The 22,807-nt window shown below is 40.4% G+C and overlaps 1 protein-coding gene across 1 annotated transcript in view; it reads right to left on the reverse strand.

Moving 5' to 3' along the window:
- The window catches only part of LOC124795826 (cysteine sulfinic acid decarboxylase-like), a 97,797-nt gene that overhangs the window by 12,723 nt on the left and 62,267 nt on the right, over positions 1-22,807 (reverse strand). The window contains exon 4 of the mRNA XM_047259912.1: positions 12,777-12,924. Within this exon, the coding sequence (XP_047115868.1) occupies positions 12,777-12,924 (148 nt within the window). The remainder of the gene's footprint in view (positions 1-12,776; positions 12,925-22,807) is intronic.

The raw sequence follows: 22,807 nt of genomic DNA on the forward strand, positions 1-22,807 counted from the left end.
GTATCTACATTTTTCTTTCCAACTTCTGTGATTGCACTCTTTAGAGATGTCTATACTTCTTCAACTGTACTGCCTACTGAGCTATTCCTTATCGCAGTATCTATAGCCTTAGAGAACTTCAAGCATATCTTGTCATTCCTTAGTACTTCCGTATCTCACTTCTTTGCATATTGATTATTCCTGATTAATCTCTTTAAATTCAACCTCCTCTTCATCGCTACTACTTTGTGATCTGAGTCTATATCTGCTCCTGGGTATGCTTTACAATGCAGTATCTTATTTTAGAATTTCTGTGTGACCATGATGTAATCTAACTGAAATCTTCCTGTATCACCCAGCATTTTCAAAGTATACCTCCTCCTCTTGTGATTCATGAACACAGCATTTGCTATTACTAGCTGAAATTTATTACAGAACTCAATTCGTCTTTTTCCTCTCTCATTCCTTGTCCTGAGCCCATATTCTTCTGTAACATTTTCTTCTATTTCTTCCCCTACAACTGCATTCCAGTCCCCCATGACTCTCCCTGACATTTTCATCTCCCTTTATGCACTGCATTACCCTTTGAGTATCCTCATATACTTTCTCTCTCTCTTCATATTCAGCTTGTAACATCGGCATCTATACCTGGACTATCATTGTCAGTGTTGTTTTGCTGTTGATTCTGATAAGAACAACCCTATCACTGACTTTTTCTGCCCTACCTTCCTGTTCACAATGAATCCTACTCCAATTACACCATTTTCTGCTGCTGTCAATATTATCCTGTACTAATATGATCAGTAATCCTTGTCTTCTTTCCATTTCAATTCCCTGACCCCCACTGTATCTAGATTGAGCTTTGGCATTTCCCTTTTCAGAAGTTCTAGCTTCCCTATCATGTTGAAGCTTCTGACGTTCCATGCTCTGACTCATAGAATGCTACCCGTTCATTGGTTATTGAATATTATGAGAAGGAAAGTTGCTACTCACCATATAACGGAGATGCTGAGTCACAGATAGGCACAAAGAAATTACTCATAATTATAGCTTTTGGCCATTAAGGCTTTTGTCAACAATAGACACACACACACACACACACACACACACACACACACTCTCTCTCTCTCTTAAGCAACCGAAACTCACAAACACGACAGCATCACAGGCAACTGTTGGAGTGGTTTCAGTCGCCTGAGACTGCAGTCTTGGCATGGCCATGAGGACCTGCATTGCACCTTCCTGTGCCAAACTGGTTATGAGTCATCTAGAGGAGCCCTTCCTAGCCTCCCAAAATGCAAGACCCCTATTCTGCACCAGGTTCATTAATGACATCTTCATGATCCACTCTCAGGGCCAACACACCCTATACTCATTCCTTCACAATCTCAATACCTTCTCTCCCATCCACTCCAGCTGGTCTTTCTCAACCCAGTGTCCCACCTTCATGCATGTTGACCTCTTCTTCTCTGATGGCACCATCCACACCTCTGTCCACATTAAACCCATCAACCATCAACAGAACCTGCATTTCAACAGCTATCATCTCTTCCACATGAAAAAATCCCTCCCATATTTCCTGGCCAACCATGGATGCTATATCTGTAGTGACTAGAATTCCCTTGCCCAGTATACTGCGGATCTCAGTATGACCTTCAGAAACAGGCACTATCTGCCAGACTTAGTCCACACACAGATGTCCCTTACCATTTCCTCACTCATCCCCAATACTCCACTACCCCCCAAGAATCAGCTACAAGGAAATGCCCCCTTCATCATCCAGTACCACCCCAGACTGGAGCAACCGAACCACATCCTTAATCAGGACTTTGATTACACGTCATCATGCCCTGAAATGAAGGACATCATACCCAGTACATTTTTCACCATTCCTAAAGTGGTTTTCCATTGCCCACACAATCTCCACAAGTGAACTAGAAGCACCTGATGAGTGAAGAAAATTCTGTTAATTGTTTTTTGAGATTTCAAAAACATCCAACTGTGTTTTCCAAAGGAAAAAAAATTACATGAAAATCTATTTGCTATGGTGTAAAGATTAAAACTGCTGATGTAATATAGTCTCTTGTTGAAAACCAAAAAAAGTATGGAAAAAAGCATAAAATATGTGGAAGTTAAAGACTGTAAATAAATTTTTTGCTTGTAAAGTAATATGTCCTAGGAGATTTGTGTTAAGATCATTTCTCTTTATTCTCTGTGTAACTGGCATGCCCTCAGTAATAGACGACAACTAAATAATTTAAGCAACTGGCACTTCAGTCACAGAAATGTTGTGGCACAAAATAATAAATTTGGCACAGTCAAATAAAAAATTCAGACACATTTCTTGCAAGTACAAGAAGCAGAGGGAAGTACCCATAACAGCTGAGTGAAATTTCAACAAAGTTTGATTGCTGCTACCACAGTGTTATGGGTGAACCGCAAGCTGGTTACCTATCTGTGAATCACAGGGTCCTGGTTTTGATTCCTGTCCAGATTGGGATTTTCTCTGCTGGGGACTGGGTGCTTGTGTTGTACTCACCATTCCATCATCATTCATTAAACTGGCTAGTTAGATCTGTGTATGGATTGGGAATATGAAGGGACACTGATGGCCGTGCAGTTGGGTGCCTCACAAACCTAACATTATCATCATCATCAAGCTGGTTACCTCACCCTGTAGTTGAGTTGGGCAGTCCAAGGCACCAAACTATGTGCTAAGTCTATAGAGCAAGAACCAACTTGCTTAGCCAACTTACTTATTAAGGAAACTGCAATAAACCACTGACAGTAACACACTCTTAAAAATCAAGAAAACAATAAGGATTCCTTCTGTGGATCAAGTAAACAACTACCAATTCACTCGGCAAGTCAAGAACTGCTTGCTGAATGGCCAGATGCCAGCTTATCTAGCCCCAGGTGATTGCCAGAAAATATTTTGAAACTTCCTGGTAGATTAAAACCGTGTGCCAGACCAATACTCGAACTTGAGACCCTTGCCTTTCGTGAGCAAGTGCTCTACTGACTGAACTACCCAAGCATGACTCATGACCCATCCTCACAGCTTTAACTCCACCAGTACCTCATCTCCTACCTTCCAGACATCACAGAAGCTCTTCTACGAATCTTGCAGAACTAGCATCCTGGAAGAAAGGACACTGCAGAGACAAGGCTTAGCCACAGCCTGGGGATGTTTCCAGAATGAGATTTTCACTCTGCACTGGAGTGTGCACCGATATGAAACTTCCTTGCAGATTAAAACTGTGTGCCGGACCGAGATTCGAACTCAGGACTTATGCCCTTCCAGGCAAGTGCTCTACTGACTGAGCTATCTAGGCATGACTCACAACCTCCCCTCACAGCTTTAATTCTGCCAGGTCCCAAGTTCGAGTCTCGGTCTGGCACACAGGTTTAATCTGCCAGCAAGTTTCATATCATGCACACTCTGCTGCAGAGTGAAAATCTCATTCAGAAAATAGTTCATTGATCATCACGCCCCCTTCCTCTGCTGCTGGTTGATGCTCTCATGAATGTTGGCCATACAATATGTGTTTGTCCTCCCCCCCCCCCCCCCCCCTCCCTTTCCCAGGGGTAAGGCGAAGGCACATCTTGAAATTGGTCCCAGGCTCTGCTGGTGCTGGTGGAATGAGACCATGGGTGGTTGGCTCTGAGCACTATGGGACTTAACATCTGTGGTCAGCAGTTCCTCCATGGGTGGTGGTGGAGGTGCTGGTGGCAGGGGGACCCTCATCAACATCCATACCATCGGTGGGGTCCTGCCCACGGGGACTCTGTGAAAGCCGGCAGTGGCTGCAACAGTGGCAGATGCAGTTACAGCAGCTGTAACAGTGGTGGCAGCAAAGGGATGTCCAATGAGCCGCCAGCCTCCCAGAAGATCTGACTAAAGGTGCAGCGTCAGAGACGATGGCAGTGCTGGGTCCAGCCCACGATGGTGTCGCAGTTGGTCAAAGTGCTTCCAACAGAGGGATCCATCAGTGAGGGTGACAGTTTCCATGATGCAGCTGAGAAGTGTGGAGACTGTGGCAGGAACTCAGCAGGGGCGGCACTTGGGAAACACCAATGCTCAGGCTGGATCCTGAGGAGAAAACTGCAGCCACGCTGAGATTGGAGCAGCCGGATGAGGGGAAGCAGGAGACAGCAGTGACTAGGGTGTCTGATGAGGGCAGCTGTGCAACTTCTCTGCTAGAATGACCCATCATGACCAGAAAAATGATAAGTAGACAGGAGGAGGTCGAGGGCAGCTGTAAGGGACTGATGCTGACACAGTTTGGCCATCTGCAATTTAAATGTGTGGACAAACCTTTCAGCCAACCCATTGGAGGCAGGATGGAATGGCGCCGTATGGAGCAGCTGACTGCTCAATGTAGCACAGAAGGAAGTAAACTCTGCTGATGTGAACTGCGGGCCATTGTCCATTACAATCACCTCCGGCAGACCCTCAATGGCGATAATGTGAGAGAGGAATTGAATGGTGCGGGTGGCAGTCATCAAGGACATGCATGCAATGTATGGGAAATGACTGCTGGCGTCCACGAAAAGGAGTCAGTAGGATCCTTGGAATGGACCCACAAAATCCAGATGGTGCTGGGAGCACGGGGCGGTGATTGTAGGCCACGGAAGCAGGGGTTGTGGTATCCCCGACTGCTGATGCTGACAGGAGGAGCAGGAACCCACCATGCAGGTGATGTCACTGTCCATTCCCCAGCAGTAGACATGTTGGCGGGCAAGGTGCTTTGTCGGTATGATCCCTCAGTGCCCAACATGTAGGACATGAGGACCCACTGATGGAGGGAGGACGGTATCATGACAAGCCAACGATCAGTGTGCCCTAAGAGAAGAATCCTGTCATGTATGGACAAGTCATTGCAACAAGGCCAGTAAGCCTGAACCTCCTGGCCTGACACTTGTCAACAATCAGAGGGCCACCTGAGTTGAACATAGTGCAGAACCGTCTGGAGAACTGGGTCCAAGGCCATGTGCTGTGCAATGAGTCAGGCATTCAGTGGCAATGTGGTGATGGTGGAGGCAGCCATGTCATCCAGATGAAAACAAGCAACTGGATAAGAATCGAAGTCAGAATCCATGCCCACAGAAAGTCGAGAAAGAAGATCAGCATTGGCATGGAGGGCTGTGGCCCAGTAACGGCTGTGGTAGGTGTACCCTGCAAGGAACAACACCCAGTGCTGCAGGTGGTGTGCAGTCTGGGTAGGGATGGCAGATGTGGCGCCGAACACAGAGAACAAGGGCATGTGGTCCATGTAGAGTGTGACCCAGCAGCTGTAGATGAAGTCGTGGAACTTCTTGAATCCATATATGATGGCTGGCTTTCATCTCAACTTGGCTATAGTTGCTCTGTGCATGTGACAGGATTTTCAAGGGGAAAGCCACTGAGGACTCAGCACCATCATCAATATGAGACAACACAGTCCCAGCCCATAATCCAATGCATCAGTGGCCAAAATAAGAGGCTTGGCGGGGTTATATAGGATGAGGCATGGTGGAGCAAGAAGAGCAGATTTGAGATGACGGAAAGCCCAATCAAATCCCGGTGATCAGGTTCATGGAATATTCTTATGAAGCAGGCATTGTAGAGGCTCTGCCAGAGCCACAGCATGTGGGATGAAACGCCGATAATAATTGAGTTGACCTAAGATGGATTTGAGCTAGGAGATGGTTGTCAGTGTCAGGAGCCGCTGAATGGCCTCGAGGTAATGCGGCATTGAGTGAATGCCTGTAGCGCTCAAGACACGGCCGAGATAGGTCACTTGTGGCACATAAAATGGCATTTGGCCCTGATACAACACAACCCTGCAGCTTGCAGAACCTCAAAATATAGCCCAAGATTCCGTGATAAGTCTGTGGCTGAGATCCCTGTGACTAAGATGTCATCTAAGTAATTGGCAGTGCCGGGCACCTCCTTAGTCAGAGATTTCAGAAATCGTTTAAAGATGTTTGGAATGTTGGCTATCCCAAAGATAGGGCAGGTGGTTGTACCGGAAGAGCCCAAAGGGAGTATTGATGATGAGGACCTCTTGAGAGGGAGCATTGACTGGCAGCTGGAGGTATGCATCCCTAAGATCAACCTTGGCGAAGATCTTGCCACCCACCAACTTGGACAGAATATCATCAACCTTTGGGATAGGGTGAGAGTCAATGACATATTGGGCATTGACGGTGGCCTTAAAATCGCCACATACCCGGAGGGACCCATTCGGTTTTTTGAGGATGACAACGAACAAAGCTCAGCAACTGGGGTGAAATGGTGTCAGAATGCCAGCCTCATTGAGGCAACTCAGTTCCTTGTGTAGGGCATCCCACAGCAACAAAGGCACTGGATGACCCTTGTGAAACTTTGGAACCATGAGGGAAGTAGTTCTATGTGTGCTTCGAAACTGGACACACCCAGAGAAGAATCAGAGAAGATGTCAGGGAAGGAATCAAAAAGCTCCTGTAAAAGAGCATCAGGGGACACTGTACCACCAGGGCTGAATCATGGATCTCAATGCCAAGAGAATGAAAAAGATCCATCCCCAACAGATTATTGGCTGTGGGGGCGGCCAAGACCAAAACTCTAGCAGTTACATCAAGGGAGAGATACTGCACCTGCACCAGGTACCATCCCTGCACATGGATAATGTCATGACTATTGCTCTTCAAGGGGATCAGGAATGGGTGGAGCATCGGAGTACCCAAGCGGCAGTGAGAGCTGCCATCAGTAATAGTAGCCAAGGACCCTGTGACCAACAGGAAACAGAGGGGAGTCCCATTGATCTGGACCACCAGAGCAATGGATCCCTCCACGTGTAGGAGGACCATCTTGACAAAGGATACGGTTGGTACCTGGTCAGAATCCTCCAAGATTGAGTCCAGAGCATCCAATGTTATGAGGTCCACCTCCACTGATGAAGAGGAGTGGCAAAGGTTAGCCAATGACCCTTCATCCCACTGGCAGAACAGACCACCCACCAGAAATGACAATCACAGTGCTGGTGTGTAACAAAGCACTGATGACAGAAGAGCAACCTCTGATGTTGCTGAGCCTGAGAATCTGTAAACTGGTCTGGAGGAGGAGGCAGAAGGGGGGGGGGGGGGGGGAGGCACCCGCCACTGGCTGTCAGCATGGCCACAGCTCCAGTGACCATGGTTCCGAGTGATGACAGGGCTGCCGTGCAGCAAGGATCTGTGGTGAGGGATGGAGCAACACAAATGAATGGGAAGACTGTTAATGGGCATGAATGAGTGACAGATAGGTGTCCAAGGAGGGATCCTCCAGATTCAACAAATCTGTTCACATGGCATCATCAGGAGCATGGACCAGAATCATTTCAAGAATGAGGACTGAACCATATGACTGCTTACAGCCCGGGTTGACACAAGAGAATCTGCAGTTCTGGGAAAGCCCCTGAAGGCAAGTGATTCATTCCCTGTAAGACTGTGATGGAAGTTTCTGAGAGCTGAAGAACTTGTGGTGAGCTGCCACAACGTTTACCTGAACATCAAAATACACTGCTAAACTGGTAGTCAGCTGTTCATAAGGGGGAACATGGGGTTCTACCTCCGGATGCAACTGCTGCAGTAAGCGATAAATGTCAGGACCCACATATACAAGAAAAAATGTATGATGCTGGCTGGTGTTGATGATTCCATGGGCAAGGAAATGTTGTTCCAGCAAAGCTGCATAATTACTCCATGGTCCAATAGACTTATTAAATGGTGGGAACACTGCAGGAGCAGCCAATGCTGGAACTCCCAGAGGAACACTAGTCACAGCCTGCAGACACTGAATCAGAAGTTCATTTGAGTGTTCAACATGATACAACAGTGCAAGGACATGAGCTGATGGCACATCTAAACCTGGAAAACCTTCAGCCATGTCAACAAACAATGGAACAACACAGGAATTTGAACAAACTTGTCACCACTGCTAAATCTACAGAGCAAGAACCAACTCATTTTGCCAACTTATTTATTAAGGAAACTACAATACACCACCAACAGTAACACACTCTTCAAAAACAACAAAATAATAAGGATCCCTATTCTGGATAAAGTAAATAACTATGAGTCCCTACAATCAGAGTTCCCTTCGACTCTATAGCTGTACAACTCTATACCTGTACACCTGTTCCACGTCAAAGTCAGCTGTTAGCAGCTGGTAGACAGCATAACACGACAGAAATGACGTATCACAATCACTGCGGAAGAGAAGATGGTCAAGATGGCACACCACTGGACCGGCTGATCTTCTCTGCACTCAGGGAGTTGAGAACTGCCTGCTGAATGGCCAGGCACTGGCTTATCTAGCCTGGGTTAGAAGGATATTTCTGGGACTATTTGCACACACATTATCACCAGAAAATAGTTCACTGATCATCATGCCCCCTTCCTCTGCTGCTGGTTGATGCCCTCTAATGGATGATGGCTATACCTATGTGTTTGTTGTCAAATGTGGTACTTGCTGGTAAACACACTTCGTTGGCCAGACTTTGCAGCAAAGTCCACAACCCGCATCACTGGTCTGTCTGCAGAATTGCCACTGTAGTAGGCATCTGTGGTGACTGCAAAAGTATGGATGCAGCAAAAATATGGAGCAGTTGTGACTCAAATGGCTTGATTTTGCCATATCCAGGCTATAGCAAAGTTATGTGTTATTGTGAAGAAAACAGTACAGCAGCACAACAAGCACAGGCCAATCTCATACAAATATTGCTCATTTTTCAATGGAATTATGTTAGTCAGCAGCCAACTAGCCTGAAGGAAGGACCTAAGATGGATTACTATCATCTCCTCTAGCTGTCTAGCTTCTACGGAACAGCAAGTTCCATCCTGGGAACATAGAGACTGATATACACAGGACTGCCATTCATGAATATCTGATGGGGAAGACATAGATGTCTTTGATCAGTGGATTACTTGGGAGCCCTACTACAACTGCTGCCACCTTCTGTACTGCAGGTCTCTGGTTCCCATCCAGGGTTGTGCAGCCACTCTTCTAACATCGTGGGCGGCACAGTCTCAGCTGCACACCACCTGCTCTTATGGATGGACTGCACTGCTGCTGGCCACTCTACTGCCCAGTGGCCACAGCATGACTCAGTGCAACTCCACAGACTGCATGCAAAGCTTCCAGCTGCCACTGATAATGCAGTTGATGGCCGGCCATCTTGCTACCTCAGCAGCCTTTTGACACCCCTTGTCACCACAGCAGTGTCCACATTGGCTGACCACTGGTGTCAGTGCCCTCCAGGCAGGGTGTGCACTGCTCCTGTCTTGCTGCAGTTGGGTATGCTGTTGCTTATCTATGTATTACTGAACAATAAATGTTCGATTGTTTAATACAGCTGTGCTGCAGACAGGCACGCATTCACTAAGAGCCTACTCACCCATATCCTTGGGTGGTGGTCCTCGGCATCCTTACCATGACCTGCTCCCAACTGCCACTCAACAAGACATCAAACACAGTGGACATTACAGTAAGTACAGGAGCAATGGAAGACTAGTAACTGCAAGTTTAAAAATTTTCCCATTTCATCATGTCAGGCTGTTACAGCAACTGGTTTAAAAGTGTTTCAGAACAAAAACAGTCTCGGTCGCAAAATTATTTAATGTCAATGATGCATTTAACCCTTTTGGGACATCATCAGATTGTTTACAAACACAAGAAATGCATCAGTTAGATACAAATTGAGGAAAATGGCATGGTCCTATCTTGCATAGCTATGCAGACAACATGAACTAAAAGTAATAAAAACTTATGTAAAAGTAGCTGGATACATCACATATTAGTCATAAAACCATATATAATGTAAAACAGACACCGCAGTAACCAGATATAAAATCCATGCATCATGAAACATCAGTGTTCTGAATGTTGCTGCAATGATTATTTTATGTCCACAGCATCACTCTCAATTTGTTGGTTTTTGTTGTGAAGTTGGGTGAACTATGTTTTGAAGGAGACTTTTTAACAGCTTTTTTTACTGTAGATGACTTAACCTATTTACATTTTATAACTTATGTTTCTTTATTTTAATCACTAAGAATACTTTTGTCTCTTGTTTGTGATGCTTAAGACTGCCCCCAATCCTGGTATCTTGGAGATTTATTGATTCAGAATGCATACACTATGAATGTACTCCAAAATTTAATTGTTTTACTTCAGCTGACAGAGTTTTAATGATATATTTTGATTTGTTGTTTTTCATATAATGATTTATCCTATTCTTTGTGTTTTTATTTAATTTTTGGGTTTTATGTGTCTGCATTGTTTTGCATTTCATTATTAGTTTTATGCACTTTTGTTTTTCAAAAATGTGTCTTAAGCCAGTCATGTGCACCACCTGGGTACTTCTTGTTGCACTGTACGTGTCACCTGTATCTCAATTTGTCATCGTACTGTTTGCATGCCTGCCAACACAGACACTGTGCCAAGTGTGGCTCTTACAGTGCTTATTGGTTTCTTGTTTTTGTAGACAATCTGATGATGCCCCAAAAGAGTGAAACACATCATCAACATTACATAATTTCACAACTGAGACTTTTTTCTGAAGCAGTAAGCATTGTTAACAAAAAAAGCAAATAAATGTCTCAGTGAAACAGTTTCTAAGGACAAACAATAACACATACAAGCAGATACATGGAAATGGATCACTGCAGCCAAACAAAATTTGTCTTAAGATTGGAGACTCAATTCTAAAAGTAGAGAACTATAAATTTGTGGCTGTTAGAAGACCTAGGAAGAGATGGATGGGTGGATGGATGGAGTAAGACGAGACTTGCTACAGCTGTGGGGTGTGGAGAACTGGAGACAGATAGCAGGAGATAAAAGCAGATGGAGAGCCTGCACTGTGATGTCATGCAGTCCTCTGGGCCTAATTATAAAAAGTATAATAAGTATAATTAAAGTAAGTTAGAACTGATAGGTAAATGAGTTTGGACTATCATATCAATAAAATTTGTTCCAAAGTAAACAGCAGCATATTCCTAATGAGGAAAAAACGAGACAGTAACACCAAATTTTTAACATTAGGCTAAGACCTATTTCATCATAACATAATTACACTGCATCATGATATAGGTAAATGAAGCCCTTATACCAAGAGAACGGTTTGTGAAGCTATAGAAGAAGGCTGTCAGGTGGATTAAAAACTTGACCTTGAGACACAGATAAATTTAGAAAACTAGTTGTAAAAGAAAACATCACATATGAAAGAAATCTAGAAAACAAATACATTTAGAAATAAATTTAAAAATTACTTAACTTCATCATGTTTATACAGTGTAAAACACAATTTAGAAACAATTTATCAGAGAGGATATTTTTCCAACAGGAACGTCATTATGAAGTTAAGTACATATGTAAGCAAAAATAATATATACTACTTAAATTAGTTTTATCCAGCTAATTTTATCTTTTTTCCAGTAACTGAAGTACATTTTAGACAGCTGAAGCTAGGCTCACAAAGGCAGATCTTGGTTGAATGGTGTGAGTAAGATGATATAGATATATATCTGTATGTGTTTTGAAAGCAAGTAGTTTATTTATACTTATAATATGCTTATATGTTTCTGTGTAACTTTGCATGTCTAATATCATATTCTAGAATGTTAAATGACAATTAAATGCATCACTAATACTATTATTGCTACTACTACTAATACTATTACTACCACTGCTAGTATTACTACTACTACCACCACCACCACCATCAACACCACCATCGACACTACAAATGAAACATTCACTGATTTCCAAATTATATAATAAATAAATCTGATGCAAAGTTATTGGCAGTCTGGAATTGACAATACAAAAAAGCTTCCATGGAAATCTTCTGGATTTCTGATCTTCTCATGTTATAAAATGAACTAAAATATTGGTCAGTATTACAAGCTGTTTCTCTATAGCATGTTGTGTACCAGTGGACAATCACATGATGCAAGCTACTTGAAATACTGGTCAAAATGTCAATTCATTTCACATCATGATGCAGTTACAAACCACAAAGAATTTGCAGAAGCTGACTCTGGCCACAGAATTCTATATTCATTAAAAGCTTTTAATTTGTTTTCAGAAATTAAGAATGTCAGAGTTTATATCTAAAAACGAAAGTGTTGGTATGTTGATAGGAGACAATAAAAAACACACAAACACACACACAAATTTCAAGCTTTCAAGGGCAGGTATACACTCGCACACACACACACACACACACACACACACACACACACACACACACACACACACACACACACATACAGACACAAGCAGACATTGTAAAGGCAAAGAAACTCTTTGCCTTTACAATGTCTGCTTGTGTCTGTAAATGTGCAGATGTGTGTGTGTGTGTGTGTGTGTGTGTGTGTGTGTGTGTGTGTGTGTGAGTGAGTGAGTGAGTGTATACCTGTCCCTTTTTCCCCCTAAGGTAAGTCTTTCCGCTCCCGGGGTTGGAATGACTCCTTACCCTCTCCCTTAAAACCCACATCCTTTCGTCTTTCCCTCTCCTTTCCCTCTTTCCTGACGAAGCAACCTTGGGTTACGAAAGCTTGAAATTTGTGTGTGTGTTTGTGTGTTTTTTATTGTCTCCTATCAACATACCAATGCTTTCGTTTGGTAAGTAACAGCATCTTTATTTTTAGATATATTTTTCCCATGTGGAACGTTTCCCTCTATTATATTCATATCGTTGAATGTCAGAGTTTTTAACATATGAAGCGTGCACTTTCTTGACAATTATTTGTGGCATATCTTTAAACAATAGTGCATAAAAGTGATGTACCTGTTTATTCCATTCAGTTTTGAACAATATTTGCGAGAAAAAAGTATTCCTCCACCCCAAGCAGCATCTACATGCATCCACAGAGAATGTTTTGCACACAAATCAGCAATAGAGTTCAATGGATCAATTGCACCCAACACTGTTGTGCCTGTATGCCCAATAAAAGAACAGCATTCAGATTATTGTTTTTTCGGTAATGAGCAATCAACAAATTACATATGAATAAAATAACTGAATATCCTAAAAATATGCAGAAATCTGTTACACTTATAGAAACATTTTATCATGCATTCCATTAACCTCATCAAAGAAGGAACTTTCATGAACAGAATGAGTCAAGGACAATAAACACAAGGACATATCATGCTGTGATTGTGTGCTACGACACAGAAAAGTGTTTACTTGCAAAAGATGGATGATTATTGCATATAATGCTAACTTACTTATTTACAAACACAGTTTGGAGTGATGTGTAAGAACAGACAATTACAGAATAACAGCTGTATGTTCTATTTCTGCAACAGATGCCACTTGTAGCAAAGACATCTCCTGTTATCGTACAAAAATCACTACTACACTATAGCTACAGAGAGAGCAATGTAGCTGCACAGGAGGAGGTTGTGGGTGGGGGAGGGGGCAATGTAGCTGCATGTGTCACACCCCCTCCCTCCCTCCCAACACGCACAAAATAGCTCATTAAAGAATTCACCCAAAATTTAGCAAAGTTTTCATTATCTTTGTGTGCCTGTTGATGACTCAAAATTTCTGATGTTCGGTGAGTTGCTTCCTTCACTCCCAAATTATTTGCATTTCCTTTGCAGCTGGCTATCAAAATGTTTGTGTATGACTTTCACATGTATTCTCTGCACCTAGAAAATATTATAAATATATCACATTTATATATATGACAACATTATGAAAATGATAGTATGAGTAGTCATGTGTGTGAGTTATGATTGATTGCATGAATGTGTGTGTGTGTGTGGGGGGGGGGGGGGGGGGGGGAGCGGGAGGGGAGGTATGTGCACACATTGTCTGCTTTAGAAGATCTTTTGGCCAAAATCTCAAATGCTTAGCAATTTTTTGTTGTGCCTGTCTGCGACTCAAAATCTCTATTCTTTTCATAACATAGCCATTATGTTTGTGGCAAAAATGTTTATGACTTCTATATTCTGCATGATAAATTCAATTGGCAATGAACATGTCACATCAATCCTTCCATTAACAGTAGGAATGACACCAGAAGTAATCAGTACTGTTTCAGTTTTAAATTCAAAAGAAACAGAAATAACATAATGGGAAGCTACAGCTTATGTTGTCTCAGCACTCATCAGTGACACTGATTTCATCTCTAGTAGTATTTATCCTATTTAATTAAACTATGGCCTGTATTTGTCACACCTTCAGCATCATTTCTGTGCTTTCTAGGTAACATCTTCTGAATTGCAGCATTAATTTTTCTCTAGTAGTCTTTTCTAGACATACTGTGTTTGTTAAATAATGTAAATTATTTGGTCAAACCCGATTCCATTTTTTTACAATTTTAATGTGTTGTCTGTATATTGTATGGGTAACATGCATGTAATGGTAAATTTAATTATTTACTGTAACTGCTTTTTGTGGATGAGATACATCTGCGTACACACACACACACACACACACACACACACACACACACACACACACACACACACAACACACACATACACACAAAATCTTCTTTCATGATTCTATAAAGAAGGTAATCATTACTTTATGAAGTGTTATATACTGAAATTATCCCAAGTGGTCTTGCAGCAGCTGGTGCAGGCAACCAATGCAGTCACATAGACTCTCTACAGTCTTAGTCATCACTGTAAATTTGTGGATGCTAATTAGACATGGGTTTCACAACTAGAGACATAGTTATTATTTATTTATGCATTTATTTTAACTGGCAAGATTAGGGCCTTCAGGCCCTCTCTTACACCTAATCAGGTATACTCAGATTCAACAAATTTCAGTTTCTACAGAACATTAAGGACATATAACATGTTATACAGTATTAATGTTAAAGAAAAAAAATAGACATTATAAAAGTAGTACAATGATAATTATAACAATCAAAAAATAATTATAACAATCAAGAAGAATAATAATAATATAATAATAGTAATGACTATGTATATGAAAGTAAACATATTTTTCTTTATGAATGTCAGTCCTATTGCTAGTTGGGAATTTTCTCATTATATTCTTGCAGCTTGTGAGTTATTCTCATCAAGCAGAGACATAATATGATAGAATGGGGTGGAAGAGATATAGAAGAGGTAGATAGGTTAGAGGAAGAGAAATAGAATGGTAAAATTCGAAGCTATGATGGAGAGGAGAAAGAAAGAGATGAGAGGGGCACAACAATGGTGGCTATACCGTCCCTAATATGTAAGTCTTGAGTTCCTCTTGAATGTTGAGTGGTTCTGGATAAGATGCAGATCACAGGGGAGCGCGTTCCATAGTCATATGGCTGAAATGGAGAATGACAAGGAGAAAGATTTTGTGTATGTAAAGGTACTAGCCAAGATGCTAGACGTATCCGATCTGGTATTGCGGTTGTGGAATGATGATAGGTGTTTATTGTGAGAAGATAAGTATTGGGGGCACCAGTGGCTAAGAAATCGATGAAGTAAGCACATCCTTTGAAAGCAAGAATATCTGCATTGTGGTGATGAAAGCATCACATACCTCTTGGGAGGACGTTTTGACAGCTGTTTAAGTCTTACAAGTTGAGCAAGTCACTGGACTGCTCTTGCAAAAATAGAAACACACTGATGTGACAAAAAGCCAACACTGTGGCTCCATACATAGCAAATAGAGCTCACATTAAACTATAACAGTAAACACCAGTCCCTCAATACTGCTTGGATGCACCGTATTTTGTTGATAACAACTACTGCATGTGCCTCCCGATCAGTACAGCATAGAATTCCATGCCAGCTGTGGCCACATTGTTCTGCTTGTTTCTGATAGGATATGATGAATGAGTGTCCTCTACCAAGCAAGGAATGCACATATTGCTGCAAAACAGATCTCTTACTTAGTGTATACTGCAGCGGTACTACACAAAACCTTACATTATGGCCAGCATTACATGTATAAAAGAGAAAAAAAATGGTGGAGTTACAATTTTTCTCAAAAATAGTCTAAAAGTCACAAAAGTTAATGCAAGCTAGTTTCGTTATGAAGCAGACTGTGAGTTAAGCTGCATAAACCTGATAGATAAGAATATGATAGTTGTAAATCTCTGTAGGCCTCTGAATGAGCAGTAGACGCATTCTTGAAAAATTCTGAACTTGTTGTAAAAAAGATAATAAGGAAGAAGAGAAAATATTGCTATCTGTGGTGTAGAAATGTCAAATTCTGACAAGCAAGTATCAAGAACTTTTTTTAATATCTTAAGGTCATTAAATTTATTCTGTACAAATAAAAGTGCTACTCATAAAGAAGCCTGCTTAGATAATATTACTGTCAACTTCTCTAGTGAGATTTTTGCTGTTCGCCATGCTGATGGATGTATCTCTGACCATTACCATTACTCCTCACAAAGCAAACTGTCATGTCACCCCAATAATATCACCCATGACAAAAACCAGAAAACTTGGGTGAGAGGTCAGAAAGATGAATTTGTGAACTTGTTTGCTGACAGACTATATAAAATGGGGACTTCTTGTATGAAATACAGATTGGACAAACTAATATTGAAACTGTGTTTGACAGATTCTTTAGCAAATATATTGAAGTGTGGTACACTTGTTCACCTGTAAAAAAAATTAAGTTTAAATGTAAGCCAAAAACAAAGTTAGCAGACTGATACACTAAAGAACTTGAAAACAAAAGGGGACAATGTTGTTATTGCAAATTGCATGTAAAAAGAACAGTGAAAGTGACGCTAAACAAGCTGATATAGATTACATGAAGTATCTGAAGTATACATTTTTATAAAGCTAAGCTGAGAGGTTTATAGAAACTTGAGCCATACAAGTGCAATGTGGGCAGGGCAGATTATCACACAAGAACACTCCCATAACCACAAACAGAAAGTATCACTTGAACCAGACAGATGTACAAGTTCTTTGTGTCCTCAGTGGAAGAAATTGGAAACAGAATGAACTTGACCAACACATCTGCAAGTGAACTACTTGGTAAGCAGCTGCCAGTGAAACAGTCCTTTCAGTGGAAAGTTATCACATCCACTGATGTAATAAAAGCAATAACATAATTCCCCAACTCTAAAACTATGGATAATTATTGGCTATCCAACTACATTGTCAAGAAAACTATTCCTTTTATCTGTGAACCTTTAGCCTACATTTTAACAAATCTCTTCAGTCTGGGATATCCCTGTGTCATTAAAAATTTCAAAAGAGACAAAAATCTCCCCCAAAATTATTGACCAGTTTCAGCAGCTACTGCAATTTCCAAAATATTTGAAACTCTTATATACAATCAATTAAGTGATTATTTTGAATAAAATAACCTCCCTTTTGAACAAATAGTTTGTTACAGATGAGGAAAAAATACCATTTGAGCAGTTCTTGTCAATGTAAACAAGGTAATCACTGCTTTTGAAAATAGGATAAAGTTCCACTGTTCCATGTGACCTAAGTAAGGCCTTTGAATGTATTCCCTTATGAAGCATTGCTTGAGAAACTTGAATTTTATGGAGTACAGACTACGGCACTAAAAATAATTGCTTCATACTTAATCCACAGAAAACAATATCTTGCAGTGAGAAACAGACATTCTCTAGTGAAAATGATAAAGACAGAGGTACCACAGGATCAGTGCTTGGGCGATTCATTCTCATTATTGCCATCAATGATTTCCACATAATGTTTCGCAATCTGTGTTCTGCAATGCAGATGACCCATGCAGCTCACCAGGGCACATCAGCATGACAACAAATGTCACTGGAATCACTAAATTCTGCTGTAAAAAGGTTCTCTTCTAAGAAACTACTGTGTAATGCTGACAAGACCCAGCATCTTTTTCAGGACTATTTAATGATATTAGGAACTAGAACAGCTAAATTTTTAGGGATTCCATATTGACTCCAAATTGAGTGAGGAGGGAACACGTCAGTCAAATTTGCAAAAGAATATCAATGGTGACATATCTATTGTGGAAACTGAGAGATTTAGTCACTGCTAACTACTTAAGACTGATATATTTTGGACTGTTCCAGTCTCATATTTCTTACAGACTACTATTATGGGGCCACTCTACACATATAGGTGATATACTGAAGACACAAAAAAAAGTTGGAGAGAATGGACCAACAGATCACTACTGACCTCTGTTTAGAAACTCAATATACTTATAATTGTAAATCTGCAAAAAAATTCATGTAAGAGGAGATATGCACCAGCACGACACCAGAGGGAAAATTTAAAATGGGTATTCTGAGACACAGATGAGTAAAACAGCCCACTCACCACAGTCAGCTTTGTAAAAATCTATAACACAAATTGCCACCCTCAGTGTGTTCCACGCCTTCCAAATTATTTCAAAGAAAACTGTACAGCTGCCTGGCTGAAAATTCATTTTATAATATAGCAGAACTTTTTGATGAATAAAATGTGAACATATGTTAATGATGATTTGTTTGCATATATGCCCTTCAAAGGTAAAGTAGTCACTGGTGAGTATAAAGTTGATTAAGGTGAGCAGGAAGGATGTCATAAATTTGGAATCAGGTGGGTATTGGCTGAACATTACCTCAACCAGGACTCACATAAGCCTAAATTTATGACATCCTTCCTGTGGGCCTTAATCAACTTTATACTTACCAATGACTACTTTACCTTTGAAGGGCAGATATACAAGTAGATCAGGGTCTCAGCTATGAGAATCAGGATGGCTCCTTCCTATGCCAACCTTTCAGGTGCTGCTTGGTGGCAGCTTTTCTGGAATCCATAATGCTTGAGCCCGTGTTTTTGTTTAGATACTTTGATGACATCTTTGACATATGGACTCATGGTGAGGCTGAACAGTTACAATTCTTGTAGTCTCCAAACACATTCTGCCAATTAAATTTCACATGATCCTGTTCTGAATCCCATGCTACTATCCTTGATGTTGACCTCATCCTCACTGAGTGTCGGCTCCCAACTTCTGTTCACATTAAACCTACTAACAAACAACAGTACTTACATTGTGACAGTTGCCATCCTTTCCATGTCAAATGTTTCCTCCCACATAGCCTTGGCATTTGAGGCAAATGAGTGTGTTCAGATGCAGACTCTTTACAGCAATACTCCATGATTCTCACCTCAGCGTGCACTGGACATAATTACCCCACCAGCCTAGTTCAAAAGCAGATTTTCTGGCAAATCAAATGCAATCCTGGTACAGTTTATCCTTCCAAAGAATGACTTTGGAGTACAGCTATTGCCATTCAGTATTATCCAAGTTTTGGATGTTTTAATTAGCTACTTTGACAAGGCTATGACTTCCTAAAATCATGCCCTGAAATGAAGTCCATTATGTCTGACATTTTTCCCACCACACCTAGAATAGCTTTTTGTCATTCTCCTAATTTCCACAATATCCTTGTCAGACCCTGTGGTCCTGCTATCTTCATTTCCTTTATTCTGTGGCTCCTACCTCTGTGACCATACCCACTGTAAGACTTGTCCTATGCACCCTCCTACCACCACACATACCAGCCTTGTAACTGGCAAACATACATGATCAAAGAAAGAGCCATCTGTGATATGACACTGTTATGCTGTTATGTAAACACTATTCAGCCTTTTACATTGGCATGGCTACTACCAGTTATCAGTCAGGATGAATGGGCATAGACAGGGGCCGCATACTGGCAGCAACACACAATATCCTGTTGCACAGCATGGTCAACAATATGACAGTCATGACCTCAGTGCCTGTTTCACCAGATTTGCTGCCTGGATTCTTTCCTGAGACACCAATTTGCCACAACTTTGCAGATGGGAACCGGCATTATAATGTCTCCTTATTTCTCAACCCCCACCTGGCCTTAATTTACATTAATTTCTTCTGTCTCAGCATTTCTTCTCAGTAACTATCCCTTTCTTCACCTCCTTTTAGTTTTCTATATCTTCTATTTTATGACCTGTTTTTTCCCCCACAACCAGTGCCTCTACCACTTGCAACACACTTAACTTGCTGCTCTTATTAACTTGTGCATAATGTTTAGTAAGTAATGTCTGTTGCATATTACCCTCTCCTAGCCTTTAAGCTCTCAGGTTTTTAAATTTCATCTGGTGTTGTCAGCAACATTCAGACTTTCCCTCTCATTCTGTCTGGTAAGTCCATCCTGACCTGGGGTTCTGGGTAACTTTTCTGAATTATCCCCATTTCCTAAACTGCACCAGTAATTTTCCTTCACCCCTCTTTCTCCCCTTCAAACTTTCTCCCAGGAGGATCCACTGGGTCCAATAGCTTTCAAATTTCAACTTTTTATATATGTGTTCTTGTGCTGTCACTTGGTGAGAAGATGTCTTATCCAGTGAAAAGATTTGGTCAAATCAAAAAAAATACCTGTGACCTTTTTACCCTTGTCTAAAGCACAGCTTATCTTTACAGTGAATTCCCTGGTAGCATTTATTGTATTTTTCCCCTTTTTAAACCCAAATTACAACCTCCTGCCCACACTGTCAGTCCTACATCAACTGTTTTAGGTCTCTGGTTAAGAAATTTGTTCACAAGATCAGCTTTTTACATAACTGAATCATAGTTACATCTTCTTTTAATTTTGCAGACCTTTTTTCCCTTTCACGTATCTTGAATGGAAAAAAAATATCTGTATGTCATATAAAACACTGTCAACATATCATCAAACATGCTGTACATCATCTTTCATGAGAGCAGTGTCTAAAAAAAAAGGAGGTAGAAGTTGGACACAGAGGAAATTTCAGGCAGTGGAGGCCAATGCTTTTGTAGTTTGTTGTGCTATTGCATTTATTTCATTTGTGTTTGTTATCAACATCCAGGAAAGCAAAACACAAAATGAGTACAATGAGAAGAAACAACATTATTGAACAGTGTTGTAGTGATGTTATTCAGTGACACATATCTTGAAAAGTGCAGCCATGTGTGGTCTCAATGAAATAGATAAAAACTATAATTAGGATAATAATCTGCATCAGATGAAGGAAAGGAAACATCTCAAAAATCATTACAGTGAGTTGAGACAGCATTTAATTGATGCACCACTGGGATCTTCAAGTTCACGAAATTTAAACCATTTTTTATGACTTGATGAATACACTGCAATAAATCATACTTCAATGAGTAAACAAATCATAACAAAATCATATCAGAATAATTGTGGCAATACCATACTTTCACTTTAATATTTTTGATGATTTACTTTAAATAGTGTTACTTTAAATAGTGTTTTAATGCCACTAATAGACGGGAAAAGCCCACTTTTGAATATGCTCTACATGATAGACTGCCAACACAGAACTGTTGTCTTTGTGTCACCCAGTTAAAGTAGATGACAACTGACAGTTAACAATAAATTCAGCATTAAAGTGAAGCACTGTCCACATTTGTATTCATTTATACAAAATATGGCCTTTAAATTTCTTGGAATTATCACCATTTTGTTTAGCCTTATCATAGATTTTTATTTAATTACTATCTGGTAATTATGTGTCTTCCAATATAGTCTCAACATAAGTTTTATAATTTTGCACTTGTGTTGGCATTAACAATTCTATGTACTTTTTGTAATTGTCTTCATAGCTTTATAAGTAGTTTTGTAATGATACTTTTTGTCATTTTGTTTTTAAATATGTAGCTGTGTGATTTTGGGTGATGACTGTTGATTGTAACTGCAAAACTACAGTGGTGGTGAACAGATACATGCATCCTCCTTCTGGTTATATATGCTAAGAGAGATGCTCTGATTAGTTTTTTTACAGTGTGAGAAGCTATTCATAGTAATAACTTTACAATTGTTAATTCTGTTTGAAATCTCATGTACTAGTTACTGTGAAACAATTGTTTCATTGTATTTAATGTTCTAATATTTCTTTAGATTTTATATACTTTAAAAGTCTTTTGGAGACTCATGCATAGTGTTACCAAACAGAAAAACAAATTTTCTGTTTGTTTCCTAGGTCTGAAAGTTGTTGTTAGTCAAACAAAACTGATTTTCTGATTAGTATTGGACTGTAAAAGTTGTGCGAAAGTTCTTGTAGAATGTAGATATGGTACTTTAGAATTAAATGAGATCACACACCAAAAAGCAAAAGGACTGAGTTGTAAATAAGCACACAAAAAAGGAAGGAAACTTGCTAGCTTACAGATTATTTTACTGTAGCTCATAAAAGGGTAAAATCCAAAACCTAGCAAGTTTTATAATTGCGTAGGCTTCTGTGGTCAGAGCCAGTCGACATAAAAATTTTCTGAGTATGGTACCACGTGATAATGTAAAAACCTACTGCTGCTGGAGAAAAACCAATGCTCCAGCCACGATTGCAGCAGCTTTCTTCTGTTTTTTCTCCAGCAGCAGTAGTTTTTTACATTATGATGCAGTACCATACCCAGAAAACTTTTATGTCGACTAGCAAGTTTACTTCCTTTCATGCACATCTATCAACAACTCAGTACTCCTGCTGAGTGGCCTCCTCTAATTGTAAAGTATAATGTTGGAATGTATATTGATCAAGACTATTAAAATTTGTGGTATACTGATCAAGACTATTAAAATTTGTGGCAGACCAAAACCGGAAAGTCTGATGCTTACCCACTCAGCCATCGAGTCTCACTGTTTTCACTTATCTAAACATAATACATTTTATAATTACAAACATAATAGTAGTCTCAAAGAAAATGATGTTCAACATGGTACACAAACTATACCACAACTCACAATATGGAAATCTTATTGCTCTTTTTCTCAACTGACCACCCTCTCAATTTCATCTTAGACTTTTACAACAATACCACTCTAGTTTCTAACATCACATCCAATGGCCAGTGGCACTCAAGTCCCATGG

The sequence above is a fragment of the Schistocerca piceifrons genome, chromosome 1 (genome assembly GCF_021461385.2).
Source record: "Schistocerca piceifrons isolate TAMUIC-IGC-003096 chromosome 1, iqSchPice1.1, whole genome shotgun sequence".
Taxonomy (NCBI): domain Eukaryota; kingdom Metazoa; phylum Arthropoda; class Insecta; order Orthoptera; family Acrididae; genus Schistocerca; species Schistocerca piceifrons.